The sequence below is a fragment of the Theropithecus gelada genome, chromosome 13 (assembly GCF_003255815.1).
Source record: "Theropithecus gelada isolate Dixy chromosome 13, Tgel_1.0, whole genome shotgun sequence".
Lineage (NCBI taxonomy): Eukaryota > Metazoa > Chordata > Mammalia > Primates > Cercopithecidae > Theropithecus > Theropithecus gelada.
In genome coordinates this window covers 68,243,401-68,264,433 of record NC_037681.1, presented here as the reverse complement: position 1 = coordinate 68,264,433, position 21,033 = coordinate 68,243,401, and the positions used below count along the sequence as shown (strand labels likewise).

Here is a 21,033-nt window from a genome sequence, read left to right as displayed (position 1 = left end):
GGGCTGGTGTTGAGTGCCTGCAGCTTTTCCAAGTGCAGGGTGCAAGCTGTCAGTAGATCTACCATTCTGGGGTCTGGAGGATAGTGGTCCTCTTCTCATAGCTCCACAGGGAAGTGCCCAATGGGGCTCTGTGAGGCGGCTCTAACCCTCACATTTCCCCACTGCACTGCCCCAGAAGAGGTTCTCCATGAGGGCTCCACCCCTGTAGCAGGCTTCTGACTGGACATCCAGTCTTTTCCATACATCCTCTGAAATCTAGGCAGAGGCTCCCAAGCCTCAACTCTTGCACTCTGCACACCTGGAGGCTTAACACAATATGGAAGCCACCAAGGCTTCTGGCTTGCACCCTCTAAAGTGGTAACCCAGGCTATACCTGGGCCCTTTGAGCCAAGGCTGGAACTGGAGTGGTTGGGATGCAGGGAGCTGTGTCCTGAGGCTGTGCAGGCTGATGGGGTCCTGGGCCTGGCCCAGGAAATCATTCTTCCCTCCTATATCTCCAGACCTGTGATGAAAGGGGCTGTGGTGAATGTCTCTGAAATGCCTTCAAGGCCCTTTCCCCATTGTCTCCACTATTAGCATTTGCCTTCTTTTTAGTTATGCAAAATTTATGCAGCTGGCTTTAATTGCTCCCCTGAAGGTGGGCTTTTTTTTTTTTTTTTTTTTTGAGTTGGAGTCTCTTCCTGTCGCCCAGGCTGGAGTGCAATAGCATGACCTCGGCTCACTGCAACCTCCACCTCCCGGGTTCAAATGATTCTCCTGCCTCAGCCTTCTGAGTAGCTAGGATTACAGGTGCCTGCCACCATGCAGCTAATTTTTGTATTTTTAGTAGCGATGGGGTTTCATCATGTTGGCCAGGCTGGTCTTGAACTCTTGACCTCATGCTCTGCCTGCCTTGGCCTCCTAAAGTGCTGGGATTACAGGCATGAGCCACCCCACCCAGCCAGTTGGCTTTTCTTTTCGACCACATGGCCAGGCTCCAAATTTTTCAAGCTTTTATGCTTTCCTTCCCTTTTAGTTTTTATTTATTTATTTTTGAGACAGGGTCTCTGTCACCCAGGCTAGAGTGCAGTGGCACAATCATTGCCTTCACAGCCTTGACCTCCTGGGCTCAGCCTTCTGAGTGGCAGACACTATAGGCATGTGCTACCACACCTGGCTATTTATTTATTTATTTCATAGAGACAGGATTTGTCCATGTTGGCCAGGCTGGTCTTGAACTCCTGGGCTCATGTGATCTGCCTGCCTTGGCCTTCCAAAATTCTAGGATTACAGGCATGAGCCACTATGCCCATCCTGCTTCCCTTTTAAATACAAGTTTCAGGTTTACATCATTTCTTTACTCATACATATGAGAATAGGTGGTTAGAAGCAGCCAGGCTACTTCTTGAACACTTTGCTGCTTATAAATTTCTTTCACCAGATACCCTATGTCATCATTCTCAAGTTCAAAGTTCCATAGATCCCTAGGGCAAAGGCACAATGCCGCCAAGTTCTTTGCTAAGGCATAATAGAAGTGACCTTTGCTCCAGTTGCCAAAAAGTTCCTCATTTCCATCTGAGTCCTAAGCCTGGACTTCATTGTCCATATCACTGTAAGCATTTTGGTCACAACAATTTAACAAATCTCTAGGAAGCTCCAAACTTTCCCTCATCTTCCTGTCTTCTTCTGAGCCCTCAAAACTGTTCCAACCTCTGTTTGTTACCCAGTTCCAAAGCTGCTTCTGCATTTTCAGGTGTCTTTATAGCAATGCCCTACTCCTCGGTACCAATTAGTCCATTATGTGCTATAAAGAAATACTTGAGACTTGGCTGGGCATGGTGGCTCACGCCTGTAATCCCAGCACTTTGGGAGGCTGAGGTGGGTGGATCACCTGAGGTCAGGAGTTCAAGACCAGCCTGGCCAACATGGTGAAACCCCGTCTCAACTAAAAATACAAAAATTAGCCGGGTCTGGTGGCAGTCGCCTGTAACCCCAGCTACCTACTTGGGGGGCCAAGGCAGGAGAATCGCTTGAACCTGGGAGGCAGAGGTTGCAGTGAGCCAAGATCATGCCATTGCACTCAGCCTGGGGGACAAGAGCAAGACTTTGTCTCAAAAAGAAAAAAAAAAAAAAGAAATATCTGAGACTAGGTAATTTATAAAGAAAAGAGGTTTAATTGGCTCATGGTTCTGCAGGTTGTGCAGGAAGCATAGCAATTTCTGCTTCTATGGAGGCCTCAGGAAACTTACAATCATGGTGGAAGGCGAAGGGGAAGTAGGTACATCTTGCATGGCTGGAGTAGGAAGGGTGGGGGTTGCTACATACTTTTAACAACTAGACCTGATGATAACTCACTCACTATCACAAGAATAGTTCCAAGGGGATGGTGCTAACCCATTCATGAGAACTCCACCCCCATGATCCAATCACTTCCCACCAGGCTCCATCTCCAACACTGGGGATTACAATTTAACATGAGATTTGGTGGGAACACTGAGCCAAAGTATATTAACATATCAATAACATAGTTATACAAATATTTCTTACTTGACAATGTTTCTTGTATGATTTTAACATACCAGATAAGCCTAACATGGCTTTTTTGGACTTCCAGGCATTCTTTTTGGAAAAGTCTTTTTTTTTTTTTTTTTTTTTTTTTTGAGATGGAGTCTCACTCTGTCACCCAGGCTGGAGTGCAGTGGTGCAGTCTCCACTCACTGCAACCTCCACCTCCTGGGTTCACGTGATTTTCCTGCCTCAGCCTCCGGAGTAGCTGGAATTACAGGCTACCACGCCTGGATAATTTTTAGTAGAGATGAGGTTTCACCATGTTGGCCAGGTTGGTCTTGAACTCCTGACCTCTAGTGATCTGGCCACTTCGGCCTCCCAAAGTGCTGGAATTAAAGGTGTGAGCCACTATGCCCAGCCTGTTATGTAAACTTTAAGCAATGTCTTTCCCATTATAAAAGTTTTCTTGTGACTTGAGTGTAGGGAGATGCTCTTAAAAATGGAGCTTTCCTTTATAAATGTATTTATTTTACAAAGTGTTACAAAATAGCCAGCTAAATGCCAGGAGTCTTATTTTAAACACCAATCTAGTTAGATAGGTGGTCTTTTCAATTTAGCTTGTTTCTTCTTAATTAGATTACTGACTTTAGGGTGGAACCTTTTAGTGAATAGGGCAAAGGAAGCATTTGTAGTCTTCAGGGCCAAATATTTAAATGTGAAAAGCAGGCACAACTGGAAGGCAGGGCACCTAATTCTTTAAAAATCAAGGGTCCCATTTTAACTGAATCCTGTGTCCCCAAAAGTGGGAAATGCCATGAGACCAGCCATGTGGTGGGTGACCCAATAAGCCCACTCTAGCCCATCCCCCATGGGAGTCTTATCCCTCAATGATAAGCACTCTTACACCCTTGAAGTGTTCAAACGATGCCTTTCTCATCTAAATGCACAAAGAAAAGTGTGCCCTGCCTGCAGTAGCAACCATTCCTTGTATCCCCTGTCAGCCATTTCCAAAACTGCAGCCTTCACCGGTGACTTGTCAGCCAGTGCACACACAAACGTCAGGTTCCCACTCACAGCACAAAGCAATTCATGGAACCCACTAAAACCAAAGAGATTAGGTGATACAATGCAAAAGAGAACAGAGCTTTAGACCTGAAAGAAATTGCCCACAACACTTCAGACTCTGTAAGGAAAGCAGAAACTCCAAAAATCAGGTGAGTGGTGCCTTGTTCTGTGTTCTTCTAGGGGTCTCAAGGTCATTAGAAGTCTCTTCTAAGCTTCATTTGGTATTGAAAATGACAAAAGGAAGGAGAAGCAGACGTGGAAGAAAATAGAAGAACAAGTGTTAGAGGAGCCAATTTGGGAAGAGTATCCGCTTTCAAAAGGCCAATGAAGTTTTACGTTTTTCTCAGCAAAAATCATGCCAACAAGATAGGAAGCAAACAGAGGGATCAAACACATTTAAAAAGGGGCTTTAGCTGACTGAGAAAAATCCCAGAAACAGAATCCAAAAAAGGAAAAAGAAGAAATATTTTTTTCTCAAAAAAATTATAACCTAAATATCAGCTTTTTTGTTTTTTGTTTTTTGTTTTTTTTTTGAGACAAGGTCTTGCTCTGTCATCCAGGCTGAAAGCAGTGGCATAATCCAGCTCACCGAAACCTTGAACTCCTAGGCTCAATGATCCTCCTACAATAGCCTTTGATATTTTTTGTAGAGACGGGGTTTGCTATGTTGCCTAGGCTGGTCTTGAACTCCTGGCCTCAAGTAATCCTCTTGCCTCATTCTGATGCAGGATTTTTCTTGGCCCCACTTTCTAGCTGGAAACTTCTGTGGCTGGCAGGGCCTCTGCTTATTTCTTCCCACCAGCCCACTCCAGCCCATGGCTCCCAGCTGGCTTGGCCCTGCAAGCTGCTTCCCATCATATGGGGCAGCTACCTGGCACTGGCGAAGGATGGGAGGGCTACAGCTTACAGCTCTTTCATCCCCTACTGTTTGGCAGGTCCCAGGTTCTTGTCCTTCATCCAAGAAGAATGAGGTTATTCTGAAAATTGAAAGGTGAGGAAGGAGAAGAAGAATTTTATTGAGTGTTGGAACAGCTCTCAGTGGAGAGGGGACATGAGGGTGGTCTCCCACCTGATTTCAGGTGGTTTCTCTCCCAGTGTGACTGGGTCTGGGGCTTTTATGGGATCAGAACTGGGGAGTGTGTGGTGACTAGTGAGTATGCAAAAGGGTAAAAGAAAGACACCGCTCAAAGGTGGGGATGACAGTGTAAAAAAAAAACAATTAGGGAAGTGTAGGATATGTAAAATAAGTGAAGGGTGAGGATCAAACAGAGGAAAGTGCACCAAATGAGAACAGAGGTTCCCAATACAGTCTGTAGACTTGACTTGTAGCTTGGCTTTCAGGCTTTAAACTCTTTGGATTGAAGGTGAGGTCTCACTGGGGACCCCACCTGCATCTGCCTGGACATTTGCCTGTCTCCTGCCACTATCAATTCTTCCCCAAGTGTTGGGATTGGAGCAGTAAGCCACTGCTCCCAGTACTAAACATCAGCTTTTAGTGAAGATGACTTCTTTCCATAGAACTCTAAAAAAGAATCTTTTTGAATCTCTTATTACTAGATTTCAGCTAGGAAAAACATAAATTAGGTCTCCCATTCAGTTTGTCTGGTTTTAAAACCAACTTTTTTTATAGTTGTGAATGCAACTGAATTATTGTTATTATTATTATTTTTTGAGGAAAGGTCTCACTCTGTCAACCCAGGCGGGAGTGCAGTGGTGTGATCACAGTTTATTGCAGCCTCAACCTGTGGGACTCAAGTGATTCTCACACTTATTTTTTGATTTTTTGTAGAGAGAAGGTCTCACTATGTTGCCCAGGATGGTCTCAAACTCCTGGGCTCAAGCAATCCTCTCACCTTGGCCTCCCAAAATGCTGATATTACAAGTGTGAGCCATGGCGCCCAGCTGAATTATTTTAGACATTTCAGAAGATCCCTACTTTGGCTTCTGCTGCTTGTGAGTGTCCCAGGTTAAGTGAATCCACTTTTCCTAGAAGGGTTATACATAAATCCAGCTGGTATTTCTAAAAAGAGCGCTTAGATTTTGAAGCTGATTTCCCATAATTTAAGAACTTTTCGAAAGTGGCCCATGGGGGAATGTGTTTTTTTTTTTTTTTTTTTTTTGAGACGGAGTCTTGCTCTGCCGCCCAGGCTGGAGTACAGTGGCCGGATCTCAGCTCACTGCAAGCTCCGCCTCCCGGGTTCACGCCATTCTCCTGCCTCAGCCTTCCGAGTAGCTGGGACTACAGGCGCCCGCCACCTCGCCTGGCTAGTTTTTTGTATTTTTAGTAGAGACGGGGTTTCACCGTGTTAGCCAGGATGGTCTCGATCTCCTGACCTCGTGATCCGCCCATCTCGGCCTCCCAAAGTGCTGGGATTACAGGCTTGAGCCACCGTGCCCGGCCGGGGGAATGTGTTTAAGGTCAAAGTGTGACGTGTCTCACACTGTCTCTAACTACCATGTGGCAGCAGAGTGATGAAGGCAAGGGAGACCAGACTGTCATATGTGTCCAGAAGAGCAAAAAGGGGGTAACCTTTTCAGTTAGGAACAGGAATTGGTCACAAATGAAAGGCTAAGTCCACATTTTCAAGTGATGGAAAACAGCAGCCACCATTTTTTTTTTTTTTTTTTTTTGAGACAGGGTCGTGCTCTGTTGTCCAGGTTGGAGTGTAGTGGTGTGATCACAGCTCACTGCAGCCCCGAACTCCTGGGATGAAGCAATCCTCCCACCTTGGCCTCCCAAAGTGCTGGAATTTCAGATGAGAGGCACCGTGCCTGGCTGATCTGCAATCTTAAAAGCATGCTATATGAAACTATGGGGACCAAAGCCCTCAGTCCCCTAAAGGTTCGCTGAAAAATCACTGACATAAGGCAGATTGATTAATAGGAGAAAAGCCATACAGATTTGTTTGATGTGTATACACAGGAGCCTTCAGCACGAAGACCCAACCTCCTGATGAGTACAGAAGCTCAGATACCATCTTTTTTTTTTTTTTTTTTTCTCATGCTAAGAAGTCTCCATGAATGGAAGGTTATATGCCATCTTCAGGTTACAGAAAGAATGGGAACTAGATCCTGGCAAAACAGGTTATGGAGGTGGGGAGAAGAATAATTCTGTTGAGGGGATTACCAGGGAGAATGAATGGATCTGGGAACAGAGATGAACTTGTAAATAGTTCGCTTTGGAATTTAAATGATCCTTGGAAACTGTCATTAAAATGGGTCTGTTCAGGTATGGTTATGACTTGGTCTTATTTTCTGCAATAGAGAATGAGATAACAGGGAGGGGAAGGAAAAAACAATCGTTCTCCTTGGTGGGTCTAGATCTTAGGCAGATAAAGGAACTTCAGCCTCTACAGGGGAGAGAGTGGTGGGAGGGAGAGGTCAGAGAGACCTTGAGGCTTCTTAATTTCAATCTGTCAAAATGCCATCTTTTGGGGTATTGGTTTCTGAGCCCCAACAAAATGAAACCACCAGTACCTGTCAATCTTTTGATCAAAACTTCTGCTGTGTCACAGGGGTAGAAAAACTTTGACCAGAACCCCTGATCCCAAGGCAGAGGGAGAAAAAAGGTAGTTCCCTTCAGAGCTCTTTACTCAAATGTCCTGTTCAAAGGCAAACACCAAAGCTCTCCCCAGGACAGAGAGGGTTTGAAAAATAGTTCGAACAACATTTGGACCTTCAATCAAAGAGTGGGAGGTTCTAATTCAGGATAACTCACCCAAAACACCAGATGGGACACTGGAGGGAATGTTCATGCTGGTACCAAGTGTCACTTTCAGAGAGAAACACAGGATGGTTGGGGGGAGTCACTTTGAATCCTGCCAATTTCACCAGATTTGTCAACCTAAAAGGAAGGAAGCTGAGGCCAACGTAATGTAAGTAGAGAGTTTTTTGGGGCCAAGCTTGAGGACTGCAACCTGGGAGCATAGATTCAAGTTGCCCTCTATATACACTGATTAGCAACAAATACAAGTTGATTTTTAAAGGAAAAGAAGAGACAATTCCTAAATTCTTTACCAAGAATTTACATTTAAATAACTTAAGCTATTGATTGGCTATCCATTGTTCTTTGTCCAGGAACATGAAGATAATGGGTGAGGCAGCTAATCAGGAACAAAATGACTTTAAGCAATTGCCCCCAGACATGGATGCATGTGGTGAAGTGTGGCTGAAGTCCCATACTCATATATCTCTGGGCCTGCATACCTCACACACTCAGACTTCTCTCAGCTGTTTTTCTTTTCTCAGAAGAAATGACATACAGATTTATTAATGAGCACAAGGAGAGCCACAGAGTGATTACTCCTGCCCTTTGATGGGGTCCAGAAACTTGTATACCATCTTGAGGTTACAGAAGGAATGCTGCCTTGGATTGTGGCAAAACATGTTCTGGGATGGGGAGAACATGTTATGCAGATGAAACCTTACAGGTAGCAGCCCTCAGAAAGAATAGATGGTAAATGTTTCTTTCAGACTTTTAAGGTGTCAGACTTTCTAATCTTGCCCAGATCCAGATAGGGGAGGGCTTCAGAAAAGCCTGGTGGCCTCAGTGCAGATTCTTGCTACAGAGGCAAATTTTTCTCATAAGGAGATGGCTTTTAAGCTCTGTGTGTATTTCCACCTTTCTGAATAGCCATCTTGAAATATACCAAAGAGGGCCAGGTGTGGTGCTCACGCCTGTAATCCCAGCACTTTGGGAGGCCAAGGCAGGTAGATCGCCTGAGGTCAGGAGTTCGAGACCAGCCTGGCCAACCTGGTGAAACCCCCTCTCTACCAAAAATGAAAAAATTTAGCTGGGCATGGTGGTGGGCACCTGTAATCCCAGCTACTCGGGAGGCTGAGGCAGGAGAATCGCTTGAACCTGGGAGGCGGAGGTTGCAATGAGCCAGGATTGCACCACTGTACTCCAGCCTGGGCAACAAGAGTGAAACTGCATCTCAAAAAAAAAAAAAAAAAAAAAAGGGAAATATGCCAGAGAAGTATATTTTGAGTGGAATATTTTGGTTTCCTTCAAGACATTAGGGCAGTGTCCACGAAGAAGGTCAAACTCTGTAAAATATTTAAAGAGGGCCGGGCCCGGTGGCTCACGCCTGTAATCCCAGCACTTTGGGAGGCCGAGGCGGGCAGATCACGAGGTCAGGAGATCGAGACCATCCTGGCGAACACGGTGAAACCCCGTCTCTACTGAAAATACAAAAAAATTAGCCGGGCGTGGTGGCGGATGCCTGTAGTCCCAGCTTCTAGGAAGGCTGAGGCAGGAGAATGGCATTAACCCGGGAGGCGACAGAGCTTGCAGTGAGCCTGCAGTGAGCCGAGATTGCGCCACTGCACTCCAGCCTGGGCAACAGAGTGAGACTCCATCTCAAAAAAAAAAAAAAAAAAAAATTAAAGAGGTTTATTCTGAGCCAAACATGAGTGACCAAGGCCCAAGGCACAGTCTCAAGAGGTTCTGAGAACATGTGCCCATGGTGGTTGGGTTATAACTTGGTTTTATATGCTTCAGGGAGACATAAGACATCAATCAATACATGTAAGTTATACATTGGTTTGATTCAGAAAGGTGGGAGAACATGAACCTGTGGCTCACAAGTCATAGATAAATTCAAAGATTTTCTGATTGGCAGTTGGTTGAAAGGGTTATTATTTAAAGACCTGCAATCAATAGAAAGGAGTATCTGGGTTAAGATAAGGGGTTGACATAGTTTTGACTTTTGTCCCCCAAAATCTCAAGTTGAGATATAATCACCAATGTTGGAAGTGGGGCCTGGTGGGAGGTGTTTGGGTCTTGAGGGTGGATCCCTCACGACTTGGTGCTGTCTTCACGATAGTGAGTGACTTCTCATGAAATCTGGTTGTTTAAAAGTGTATGCCATCACTGCCCCCGCCGGCTCTTGCTCCCTGTCTTGCCATGTGACATACCTGCTCCTTCTTTGCACTCTGTCATGAGTAAAAGCTCCCCAAAGCCTCCCTAGAAGCTGAGCAGATGTTGGTGCCATGCTTGCAGAGCCTGCAGAACCATGAGCAAATTAAACCTCTTCTATAGATATATAAAAATTACCCAGTCTCAGGTATTTATTTATTTATTTTATTGATTGATTGATTTTGAGACAGAGTCTCGCCCTGTCCCCCAGGCTGGAGTGCAGTGGCACAATCTCGGCTCACTGCAACCTCCACCTCCTGGGTTCAAGTGATTCTCATGCCTCAGCCTCCCAAGTAGCTGGGATTACAGGCATCTGCCACCATGCCCGGGTAACTTTTGTATTTTTAATAGAGATGGAGTCTCACCATGTTGGCCAGGCTNGGAAAGAAATGAAACTCATGGGGTCTGCATGACTCACTCGAATGGCCTCTTCCTTTGGCCGCTTTCCTCTCCAGTTGGGCCAGAGCCAGATCTAAGTTTCTTCCATGGGAACCTTGAATTGGGAGAAAGAATGACTCCAGTGCCACCTATGTTATAAACCAAGGGTCTATATATGTCTGGGTCTGTTCCATTTATTTGGACTATGTGTTTATCATATTAATACCACACTGTCTTTTATTTTTATTTTTATTTTTTTTGAGACGGAGTCTCGCTCTGTCACCCAGGCTGGACTGCAGTGGCCGGATCTCAGCTCACTGCAAGCTCCGCCTCCCGGGTTCACGCCATTCTCCTGCCTCAGCCTCCCGAGTAGCTGGGACTACAGGCGCCCGCCACCTCGCCTGGCTAATTTTCTTGTATTTTTAGTAGAGACGGGGTTTCACCGTGTTAGCCAGGATGGTCTCGATCTCCTGACCTCATGATCCGCCCGTCTCGGCCTCCCAAAGTGCTGGGATTACAGGCTTGAGCCACCGCGCCCGGCCCAATAAGTAAATAATTTTAAAAAAAAGAAAGGAAGGAAGGAAAGAAAGAAGAGAAAGGAAGGAAGAAAGAAAAGAAAAAAGGAAGAAAAGAAAGAGAGAGAGAGAGAGAGAAAGAAAGAAAGGAAAGAAAGAAGAGAGAGGAAGGAAGAAAGAAAGAAGGAGGAAGGAAAGAAGGAAGGAAGCAAGGGAGAGAGAGAAAGAAGAAAGGAGAGAAAGAAGAAAGAAAGAAAAAGAAAAGAAAGAAAGAAAGGAAGGAAGGAAAGAAGGAAGGAAAGAAAAAAAGAGAAGAGGGAAGAAAGAAAGAGAGAGGAAGGAAGGAAGGGAGGGAGGGAGGAAGGAAGGAGGGAAGGAAGGAAGGAAGGGAGGGAGGGAGGGAGGGAGGGAAGGGGCAAGAAACAGATTCACTCCTGGAACAGAAGAAAGTGAAAGAAAATAGCTCTGGTGATACCTTGATTTTAGCTGTGTAAGAACCATTTTGGATTTCTGATCTTAAAAACAATAAGATAATAAAATTTTGTAGTTATAAAAAAAATATGTCAAAGGAATATATTTTGGGGTAAAATACATTGATTTCTTTTAGGGCCTGCTATCTGTCATGTGATGTTATACTAGAGTCAGACTGGAATTTGGTGTCTTATTGCTACAAAGTGTTGTGTCAGTCTTAAGGTCTGTTTTAATGTTAATGGTGGTTAGCTGTGCTTGAATTCCAAGAGGAAACGTGTCCAACACCCCCCACTTCCCATCATGGCCTGAATTCATTTTCTCAGGTTTACTTTGTAATGTCCTTGGCTGAGAGGATGGTCCATTCAGTCAGCTGGGGGCTTTAGAATTTTATTTTCAGCCAGGCGTAGTGGCTCACGCCTGTAATCCCAGCACTTTGGGAGGCTGAGGCAGATAGATCACTTGAGGTCGGGAGTTCGAGACCAGCCTGACCAACATGGTGAAACCCTGTCTCTCCTAAAATTACAAAAATTAGCCAGGCATGGTGGTGCATGTCTGTAATCCCAGCTACTCGGGAGGCTGAGGCACAAGAATTGCTTGAACCTGTGATGTGGAGATTGCAATGAGCCAAGATTGTGCCATTGCACTCTCGCCTCGGCAACAAAGAGAGACTCCATCTTAAAAAAAAAAAAAAAAGAATTTCATTTTCAGCTTACAGCAGGCTATTGAAAGAGAGAAAAAATATAATTTCTTTTCTCAATCCTTGTAACTTCTTAGCTGGGATACCTCTATAATAAAAGATAGACCAGGCCGGGCGCGGTGGCTCAAGCCTGTAATCCCAGCACTTTGGGAGGCTGAGACGGGCGGATCACGAGGTCAGGAGATCGAGACCATCCTGGCTAACACGGTGAAACCCCGTCTACTAAAAAATACAAAAAACTAGTCAGGCGAGGTGGCGGGCGCCTGTAGTCCCAGCTACTCGGGAGGCTGAGGCAGGAGAATGGCGTAAACCCAGGAGGCGGTGCTTGCAGTGAGCTGAGATCCGGCCACTGCACCCCAGCCTGGGCGACAGAGCGAGACTCCGTCTCAAAAAAAAAAAAAAAAGATAGACCAATAGGAGAAAAAGGTATACAAACTTAATGTGCATATGATCAGAGGAGCTATACACACAGTATGAGACTCAAAGAAGGGGTCAGATGGCTGAAGTTTTAACACCATTCAGAGATTACAGAAATGATAGGGATTTGGGGACTCTTGGGATGGAGGTAGCCTCACGGGTTATGGAACAGTGAAGGGAGGAAAGCAGGGCAGGGAAAGGCTGTCTTTTTATGTAATTAAAACCCTAAAAGGTAGCAGCTCTCGGAAAGAGTAGGTGGCAGCCTGGGGTAAGGTGTCTGCCAGACCTTTGCTCTCCTTTTCCTGTGAGTCAGCCTTTCCTAAATTCGGATAAGGGGGCTTCAGAGAAAGCCTGTTTGCATCTGCTGTTTACTTCACTCCACTAATGTTGATTTCCTCTACAGATGCAAATCTCCCCCACAAAAGACAGTTTTTCAGGACTATTCTCGTGTTTGCGGCCCCTCAGAATAGCCATCTCAAAATATGCCAAAGAAGTATATTTTGGGGTGGCATATTTTTGGTTTCCTTCAGCATAAACAACCTGCATGCCTTACATGGCCCCAATCATGACATCACTCTACAGCCATTGGTGTATATGACTATAGCTTTCAATTGTCAAGGAAAGATTAAATGATAGTCAGTGAATTCTTTTCAAGAAGGCAGGGAAAGGCTGGGCGCGGTGGCTCAAGCCTGTAATCTCAGCACTTTGGGAGGCCGAGACGGGCGGATCACGAGGTCAGGAGATGGAAACCATCCTGGCTAACACGGTGAAACCCCGTCTCCACTAAAAAATATACAAAATTAGCCGGGCGAGGTGGTGGGTGCCTGTAGTCCCAGCTACTCGGGAGGCTGAGGCAGGAGAGTGGCATAAACCCGGGAGGCAGAGCTTGCAGTGAGCTGAGATCCGGCCACTGTACTCCAGCCTGGGCAACAGAGCGAGACTCCGTCTCAAAAAAAAATAAAAGAAGGCAGGGAAGGTTGGGCGTGGAGGTTCACACCTGTAATCCCAGCACTTTGGGAGGCCAAGGTGGGTGGATCACCTGAGGTCAGGAGTTCGAGACCAGCCTGGCCAACATGGCAAAATCCCATCTCTACTAAAAATACGAAAATTAGCTGGGCATGGTAGTGGGCACCTATAATCCCAGCTACTCAGGAGGCTGAGGCAGGAGAATTGCTTAAACCCGGGGAGTGGAGGTTGCAGTGAATCAAGACTGCGCCACTTCACTCCAGCCTGGGTGAAAGAGCGAAACTCCGTTACAAAAAAAAAAAAAAAGAAGTCAGGGAAAAGCAATCCATTTTAGAACTATGATGGTGTAAAAGAAAATAAAGTTTCAGGATCATCTAAATTTATTTTGCCGAGGGAGAAGTTAAGCCCTAGAGACTGAGTCACATAGCATGATTGCCATTCCATTTCTTAGATTATAGATGAACTCTCTTCCTCATTGTTCTTATTCTGTAAATGACTAGGAGAGATCAGAGACCAGACCTCCCCATTTCCAATCACAAATCACAAAATGTTGTAGAGTAACTGCCTCTTTCATTGTTCGCTACATAACTGAGACCAGATGGTACAAAATACCCCATGTTTATGTCTTCATTGTGGGATGTTAACTATACCTTTCCCAAAAGAAAAAGTCCTCCCCAGCTAATAGAATCATTGTAGCTATGCATTAAGCCTTATATAGAAAGATGTTGAAGGCAAGCATGATGGCGCATGCCTGTAATCCCAGCTACTTGCGAGTCTGACGTGGGAGGATGGCTTGAGCCCAGGAGTTCAAGGCCGTTGTGAGCTATGACTGCACCACTGCACTCCAGCCTGGAACACAGGGTGTTTCTAAACAAAACAAAACAAAAACAGAAAGATGTTGAAATTCTGTTAAGTTTCCCTAAACTTTATCTATGTAAACAATTCCAAACTTCTATACTTCAGAACACTAACTTTCTTTCATTCTTTGGAATCTGTCCTTCCCAGGCAGCAGTCCTTATACTTTGTGCTTGAATAAACTCTCTTTAGATTAGAGTCTGAGCCTCTTGACTGTTTTATGTTGACAGTGGTAAAAATCATTCAAGTATTTAGAAAAAAAGTATTCAGCCTCGGAGTAGACATAGCCCCCACCCTTCAATGATCCCATTCCAGTGGGACAGGTAGAAATGCCTCTCTGGGGAATCTCTGGTGGATTCGAAGCACTGAGACCTTACTCTTGGACAACTCCTGGTCCTATGAAAGGAGCAGTTTCCAATATTTTTTTTTTTTTTTTTTTTTTTTTTTGAGACAGGGTCTTGCTCTGTCGCCCAGGCTGGAGTGCGGTGGCCCGATCTCGGCTCACTGCAAGCTCCACCTCCCGGGTTTGCGCCATTCTCCTGCCTCAGCCTCCCGAGTAGCTGGGACTACAGGCGCCCACCACCTCGCCTGGCTATTTTTTTGTATTTTTTAGTAGAGACGGGGTTTCACTGTGTTAGCCAGGATGGTCTTGATCTCCTGACCTCGTGATCCGCCTGTCTCGGCCTCCCAAAGTGCTGGGATTACAGGCTTGAGCCACCGCGCCCGGCAGTTTCCAATATTGAGGATTCCCTGATGGAGCCAGACAGATCAAGTCCCCTCCACTGGGGATATCCCAAGCTAATGGAGGAAGAATGGAATGAGCCCAATAGGAGAAGCACAGGCCTTGCTTGTCAGACAATTCTGGGGTCATACATGTACCTTGGCCTTTAGTGTGGTGGTGTGGGACATGGTAATCAGAACTCAGCCAGTCACCAGCCAAGTTGTATAACTCACAAAGCAGGTTTTCTGTCATATGTAATTATTGAGAATGAATAACTAAGGTGGAAAAAAATCTATACAGATGCTCCTTGACTTACAATGAAGTTATGTCCTGATAAATCCATCACAAGCAAAAAATGCATTTAATTCACCTAAACTACCAAACATTATAGCTTAGCCTGCTTGCCTTAACTGTGCTCAGATATTAGCCTATAGCTTAGGCAATATCATGTAATGCAAAGCCTATTTTATAATAAAGTGTTGAATATCTCCTGTAATTTTTTATTTTTTTGTTAGGACGAAGTCTCACTGTGTTGCCCAGGCTGGAGTGCAGTGGCGCAATCTCGACTTACTGCAGCCTCTGCCTCCTAGGTTCAAATGATTCTCCTGCCTCAGCCTCCCAAGTAGCTGGGATTACAGGAATGCACCATTATGCCCAGCTTATTTTTGTATTGTTAGTAGAGATAGGTTTTCACCATGTTGGCCAGGCTGGTCTCGAACTCCTGGCCTCAAGTGATCTGCCCGCCACAGCCTCCCAAAGTGCTGAGATTACAGGCATGAGTGACTGCACCTGTCTTAGCTCATGTAATTTATGAATACTGTACTGAAAGTGAAAGACAGAATGCTTGTATGGGTCCTCATCATTAATGTGCATAGCTGAAAGCACATTGGGTGTGAAGAATGTTTGAAACATTGAACTAAAATTAATTGTTGGATGATAGGGATGCTACGGTGACAAGGTGATAAATTTCTCTCTCTTCTGATGAGGGTTGAGAATAGCTGGTAGAAGGACACTTATTGTTGGTTCAGCGGCATCCTGTTCTTCAGAAAGATAGTAAGTTTTGACTGTGAAGTTTGTTTCTTCTTTTCATTATGTATTTCTGTATAGCAAGCCAGAGCATATTGTAACTCCTTGTCAGTTCTTACACATATTCAGTAGCTGATATCCATTTCTTCTGAGATTTATACCCCACTGTTGAGAGTAGCAAACACCTCCTCCAGTTTCTTTGCTGTGAATGTTCTTGGTGCCTCAGGTATTACTTTTTCTTCTTCCGCCTCAGCTTCTTCACTTATTTCTTCCTCCAGTTTGATCAGTTCCCTCATTAGAAAGCTCTTCAGCCTCAATGCCAACAAGCTCATGAATATCCTCTTTATTGATGTCTAATTCTAGCTGTTTCCCAAGCACTAATATCTTGTTACTTACTATTTCATCAACAGCGGAATTTTTGTTAAAGCCTTTGAATATGTTCAACATATGTCTTTTAAACTTTCTTCCAAATGCCGTTCATGCATTGCTGTGTGACTTCTTCCCAAGCTGAAGCAATGTTCCAGATAGTATTTAGAATGTTAAAACCTTTCCAAAACTCTTGGAGAGTCTGGCCAGATTCCGTTGCTTCAACAGCCTATGCGAACGTTTGGAGTAAATGGTAGCCTTTGAATGCAGCTATTGCACCTTGATTCTTTGGCTGAATGAGTGTGATTGTGTTCAGCGACAATACACAACCTTTATGTCAGGATGGGCGTCGATGATATGCTGTGGGTGCCCTGGAACATTGTCTAAGATCAGAAGAATCTTGAATCAGATGCTGTTTTGCCTATAATATCCTCTTGTCTATAGCATAACACAGTTCAAAAACTAGTCTGAAAACAATGCTGACTTGTTTTCAAGGCTTGTAATCCAAGCTTTCCTGTTATGGCAATAATAAAAAGGAAGTATATGCTTATTCACATTCTTGAATGCTCTAGGGTTCTCCAAGTGGAGAATTTGAACCATGCAACATTTCCACCCAAAAACAGCATTATAAGGTCTTTGAATGCCTTGAATCCTGGCATCTTCCTGTACTCTTGATGAATGTATGGATGCTCCAGGATACGCTTCCAGAATAAGCTCATTTCATTGACATTAAATATTTGCTGTCACAGTATTTCTTATTCACAATTATCTTACACAGCTCTTCTTTAAAAGCTTTGGCACATTTAGTATCTGCACTTGTGGCCTCACTGCTGACCTCCACATTATGAAAATGATCACAACTTTTGAAGTGTTGGAACTACCCATGACTTGCTATAAACCTTTTTTTTTTTTTTTTGAGATGGAGTCTCGCTCTGTCGCCCAGGCTGGAGTGCAGTGGCCGGATCTCAGCTCACTGCAAGCTCCGCCTCCCGGGTTCACACCATTCTCCTGCCTCAGCCTCCCGAGTAGCTGGGACTACAGGCACCCGCCACCTCGCCCAGCTAGTTTTTTGTATTTTTTTTTTTAGTAGAGACGGGGTTTCACCGTGTTAGCCAGGATGGTCTCGATCTCCTGACCTCGTGATCCACCCGTCTCAGTCTCCCAAAGTGCTGGGATTACAGGCTTGAGCCACCACACCCGGCCGACTTGCTATAAACTTTTACATATCCAAAGGATCATCAGCACACTCTTTTAAAGTATTGAAAAGTCTTCTTGCCTTAGCCTGGATCACCGGAAGGCTCAGTGGCGTGTGCTTCTGTTTCTGGTCTTCCATCCACATGACAAGTAATTTTTCCATATCATCAGTCAGCTCACCTCTTTTCTTCATGATGACAGTGGATTTAACCAATGCTGATTATTTCACTACATCTTATTCGCTTCTTTCCTTTAAGAAGGTGGAAATTACGGAATTTGAAAGTCCTAACTTACCTGAGATGACCATTACTACCTTACCACCTTCATGCTGAGGAATTAAGATCTTGAGTTCCATCTCAAGGGTAATTGCCTTCCTCTTCTCACCAGAGGCAGGAGACACAAATGGGCATTTTGCAGACATAATGAGATATGAAAGCATAAAACACAATATCCCCAAACACTGGCAACACAGTACACTGTAGGGTACCAGTTGTTTACCCTCGTGATCGCTGCTACCCAGGATCTTGAGAGAGTATCATACCACATACGGCTAGCCTGGGAAAAGTGCAGTTTCTACTGAATGTATATCAAATTCATATTATTGTAAAGCCTAAAAATTATAAGTTGAACCATCATAAGTTGGAGACCATCTGTATGTTGATCGTCCAGGAGGGCCATGGCAATGTGCTAAGCTGACTACCAAATGGCTTAAAAGCCTAAGAAGTGTCTTCAAAAGAAAAATTAGCCATTCAACAGTTGCAGATTTATCAGGGGTATGAAGAGAAGGAGAAAAACTGAGATAGGTAAAGATAAGGCAAATAATAGCTGACACTTATCAAGGGCTTACTAGGTGCCAGGTTCTGTTCTATTTTTCATGTGTTAATGCAGTCTTCACAAAGATCCTATGAAATAGTTATTACATTTTCTCCATTTTACAGAACAGGAAATTGAGGCACAAGGATGTTAGGTAACTTTCCCAAGTTTTAGTAAGAATTAAAGCTAGGATTTGAGACTGAGCAGTCTGGTTCTAGAATCGTGCACTTGCCCATCACCCTTGTGGGGGCCGTGGCCATTGGCCCCCTAAAAGTTCACTGAAAAACTACTGACATGAGACAAATTGATTAATAGGAGGAAAGACATATAAATTTATTTAATGTACTTACATGGGAGCCTTCAGAATGAAGACTCAACCCAACAATAAGATATAGAAGCTTATATACCATCTTGAGGTTAGAAAAAGAATGTGGGCTAAGAGTATGGCCCCAAACAGTTTATGTTGGTAAACCATGTTTAGTAGCAAGACACGGTGTGAAAGGGAGAAAGAAAGAGGTCTGGCTTGCAAAGATGGCTTTGTTAGACAGATGAGGCCTCATAGGTAGCAGTCCTCAGAGAGGATAGATGGTAAAAGTCTTTTTTTTTTAATTTAAATTTTTATTTTTATTTTAAGTTTCAGGATGCATGTGCAGGATGTACAGGTTTGTTACATAGGTAAACGTGTGCCATGGTGGTTTGCTGCACCTATCAACCCATCACACAGGTATTCAGCTCAGCATGCATTAGCTATTTTTCCTAATGCTCTCCCTACCCTAACCCCACCTCTTGACAGACCCCAGTGTGTGTTGTTCCCCTCCCTGTGTCCATGTGTTCTCATTGTTTAGGTCCCACTTATAAGTGAGAACATGTGGTGTTTGGTTTTTAGTTCCTGCATTAGTTTGCTGAGGATAATGGCTTCCAGCTCCAACCAAGTCCTTGCAAAGGACATGATTTTGTTTTTTGTTTTTTGTTTTTTTTGTGTGTGGTTGCATAGTATTCCATGGTGTATACGTACCACATTTTCTTTATCCACTGATGGGCATTTGGGTTGATTTCATGTGTTTGCTATTGTGAATAGTGCTGCAATGAACATATGGTAAAAGTCTTTTTTCAGACCTTTCAAGGTGTTAGACTCAGTTAATCTCTCTTAGACATCGAAAATTTCTAGAAAAGGAAGGCCTGGCTGCATTAGTAGAGATTATCTACAGATGCCAATTTTCCCCAGAAAAAATAGCTTTGCAAGGACGCGTCTGTTTGCTGGCCCTGCAGCAACCATTTCAAAATATGTCAAATAAATATATTTTGGGGTAAAATATTTTGATTTCCTTCACCCTATACTAGAACCACCTCTGGATAAATCATGAACACTAGTGTGGATTCTGATCAGGGAGCCCCTGTAAGCTGGTGGTCCCTTAGAGAAAAATGGAGTCTGTATGCTGATTTAAAAATATAGATTGGGCCAGGGCGGGTGCGGTGGCTTACGCCTGTAATCCCAGCACTTTTGGAGGCCGAGGCAGGCATGTCACGAGGTCAGGAGATCGAGACCATCCTGGCTAACACGGTGAAACCCCATCTCTACTAAAAATACAAAAACTAGCCAGGCGTGGTGGCGTGTGGCGGTAATCCCAGCTACTTGGGAGGCCGAGACAGAAGAATTGCATGAACCTGAGAGGCAAAGGTTGTAGTGAGCCAAGATAGCGCCACTGTACTCCAGCCTGGGTGACAGAGCAAGACTCCATCTCAAAACAAAACAAAATACCAAAACCCAAAAAAACAGATGGTGTCACCTGGAGCTTAAGAAGCTGCATGCAAGTATTGAATTCCTGATAAGGGCCAAGAACAAATTAAGAGGGCAGAAATCCAAGAATGTATTTCACATAGCCAACCAAAAAAACTTTAAAGCTAAAAACAAAGCAAAACCAGTTACCACTAATCTTTTTTTTTTTTTTTCTTCTTTTTTGAGACAGAGTTTTACTCTTGTCACCTAGGCTGGAGTGTAATGGCACGATCTCAGCTCACTGCAACTTCTGCCTCCTGGGTTCAAGCGATTCTCCTGCCTCAGCCTTCTGAGTAGCTGGGATTACAGGCGCCTGCCACCACGCTTGGCTAATTTTTGTATTTTTAGTAGAGACGGGGTTTCACCAGGTTGGCCAGGCTGGTCTTGAACTCCTGACTTCAGATGATCCACTTGCCTTGGCCTCCCAAAGTGCTAGGATTACAGGCGTGAGCCACCATGCCCAACCACCACTAATCTTTTTGGTTTTTTTTTTTTTTTTTGAGACGGAGTCTCGCTCTGTCGCCCAGGCTGGAGTACAGTGGCGCCATCTCGACTCACTGTAAGCTCCGCCTCCCGGGTTCACGCCATTCTCCTGCCTCAGCCTCCCGTGTCGCTGGGACTGCAGGTGCCCCCCACTGCGCCTGGCTAATTTTCTGTATTTTTAATAGAGACAGGGTTTCACTGTGTTAGCCAGGATGGTCTCGATCTCCTGACCTCGTGATCCGCCCGTCTCAGCCTCGCAAAGTGCTGGGATTACAGGCATGAGCCACCGCGCCTGGCCCACCACTAATCTTAAACATTATGAATGATGAAAAAGCTAACAGAGTAAATAAAGCTTTTGTAAATGTACAAAAGGAACTTGCACATGTCTCAAAAGGCCTTTCTCTTGAACCTCTACAGAAAGAATTGATTCCTCAGCAGTGTCATGAAAGCAAACCAGTTAATGTTGGTGAAGCTACAAAATTAATGGCTCAGTTGTAATATAGTGGTGATGCATCTAATTCCCCACAAAGACTAAGAAATTAAATGTTTTATACAATAAATAAATAAAATATATATTAGGTCAGGTGTGGTGGCTCACACCTGTAATCTCAGCATTTTGGGAGGCCAAGATGGTGGATTTCTTGAACTCATGAGTTTGAGACCAGCCTGGCCAACATGGTGAAACCCTGTCTCTACTAAAAATGCAAAAATTAGTGAAGAGTGGTGGTGCACCCCGTAATCCCAGCTACTTGGGAGACTGAGACATGAAAATCACTTGAACCTGGGAGACGGAGGCTGCAGTGACCCGAGCACCACTGCACTCCTGTTTGGGTGACAGAGTGAGACTCTGCCTCAAAAAAAAAAAAAAAAAAGCCAGGCACA

At 44.5% G+C, this 21,033-nt stretch overlaps 1 protein-coding gene across 1 annotated transcript in view; it reads left to right on the top strand.

Moving 5' to 3' along the window:
* The window catches only part of LOC112604493 (uncharacterized protein C8orf59 homolog), a 48,422-nt gene extending 27,723 nt beyond the window's left edge, over positions 1-20,699 (top strand). Inside the window, exons 2-3 of the mRNA XM_025353523.1 lie at positions 19,669-19,827; positions 20,454-20,699. Coding sequence (XP_025209308.1) covers positions 19,669-19,827; positions 20,454-20,649 — 355 coding nt within the window. The 3' untranslated portion in view covers positions 20,650-20,699. The remainder of the gene's footprint in view (positions 1-19,668; positions 19,828-20,453) is intronic.
* The last annotated feature ends 334 nt before the right edge of the window (positions 20,700-21,033 follow it).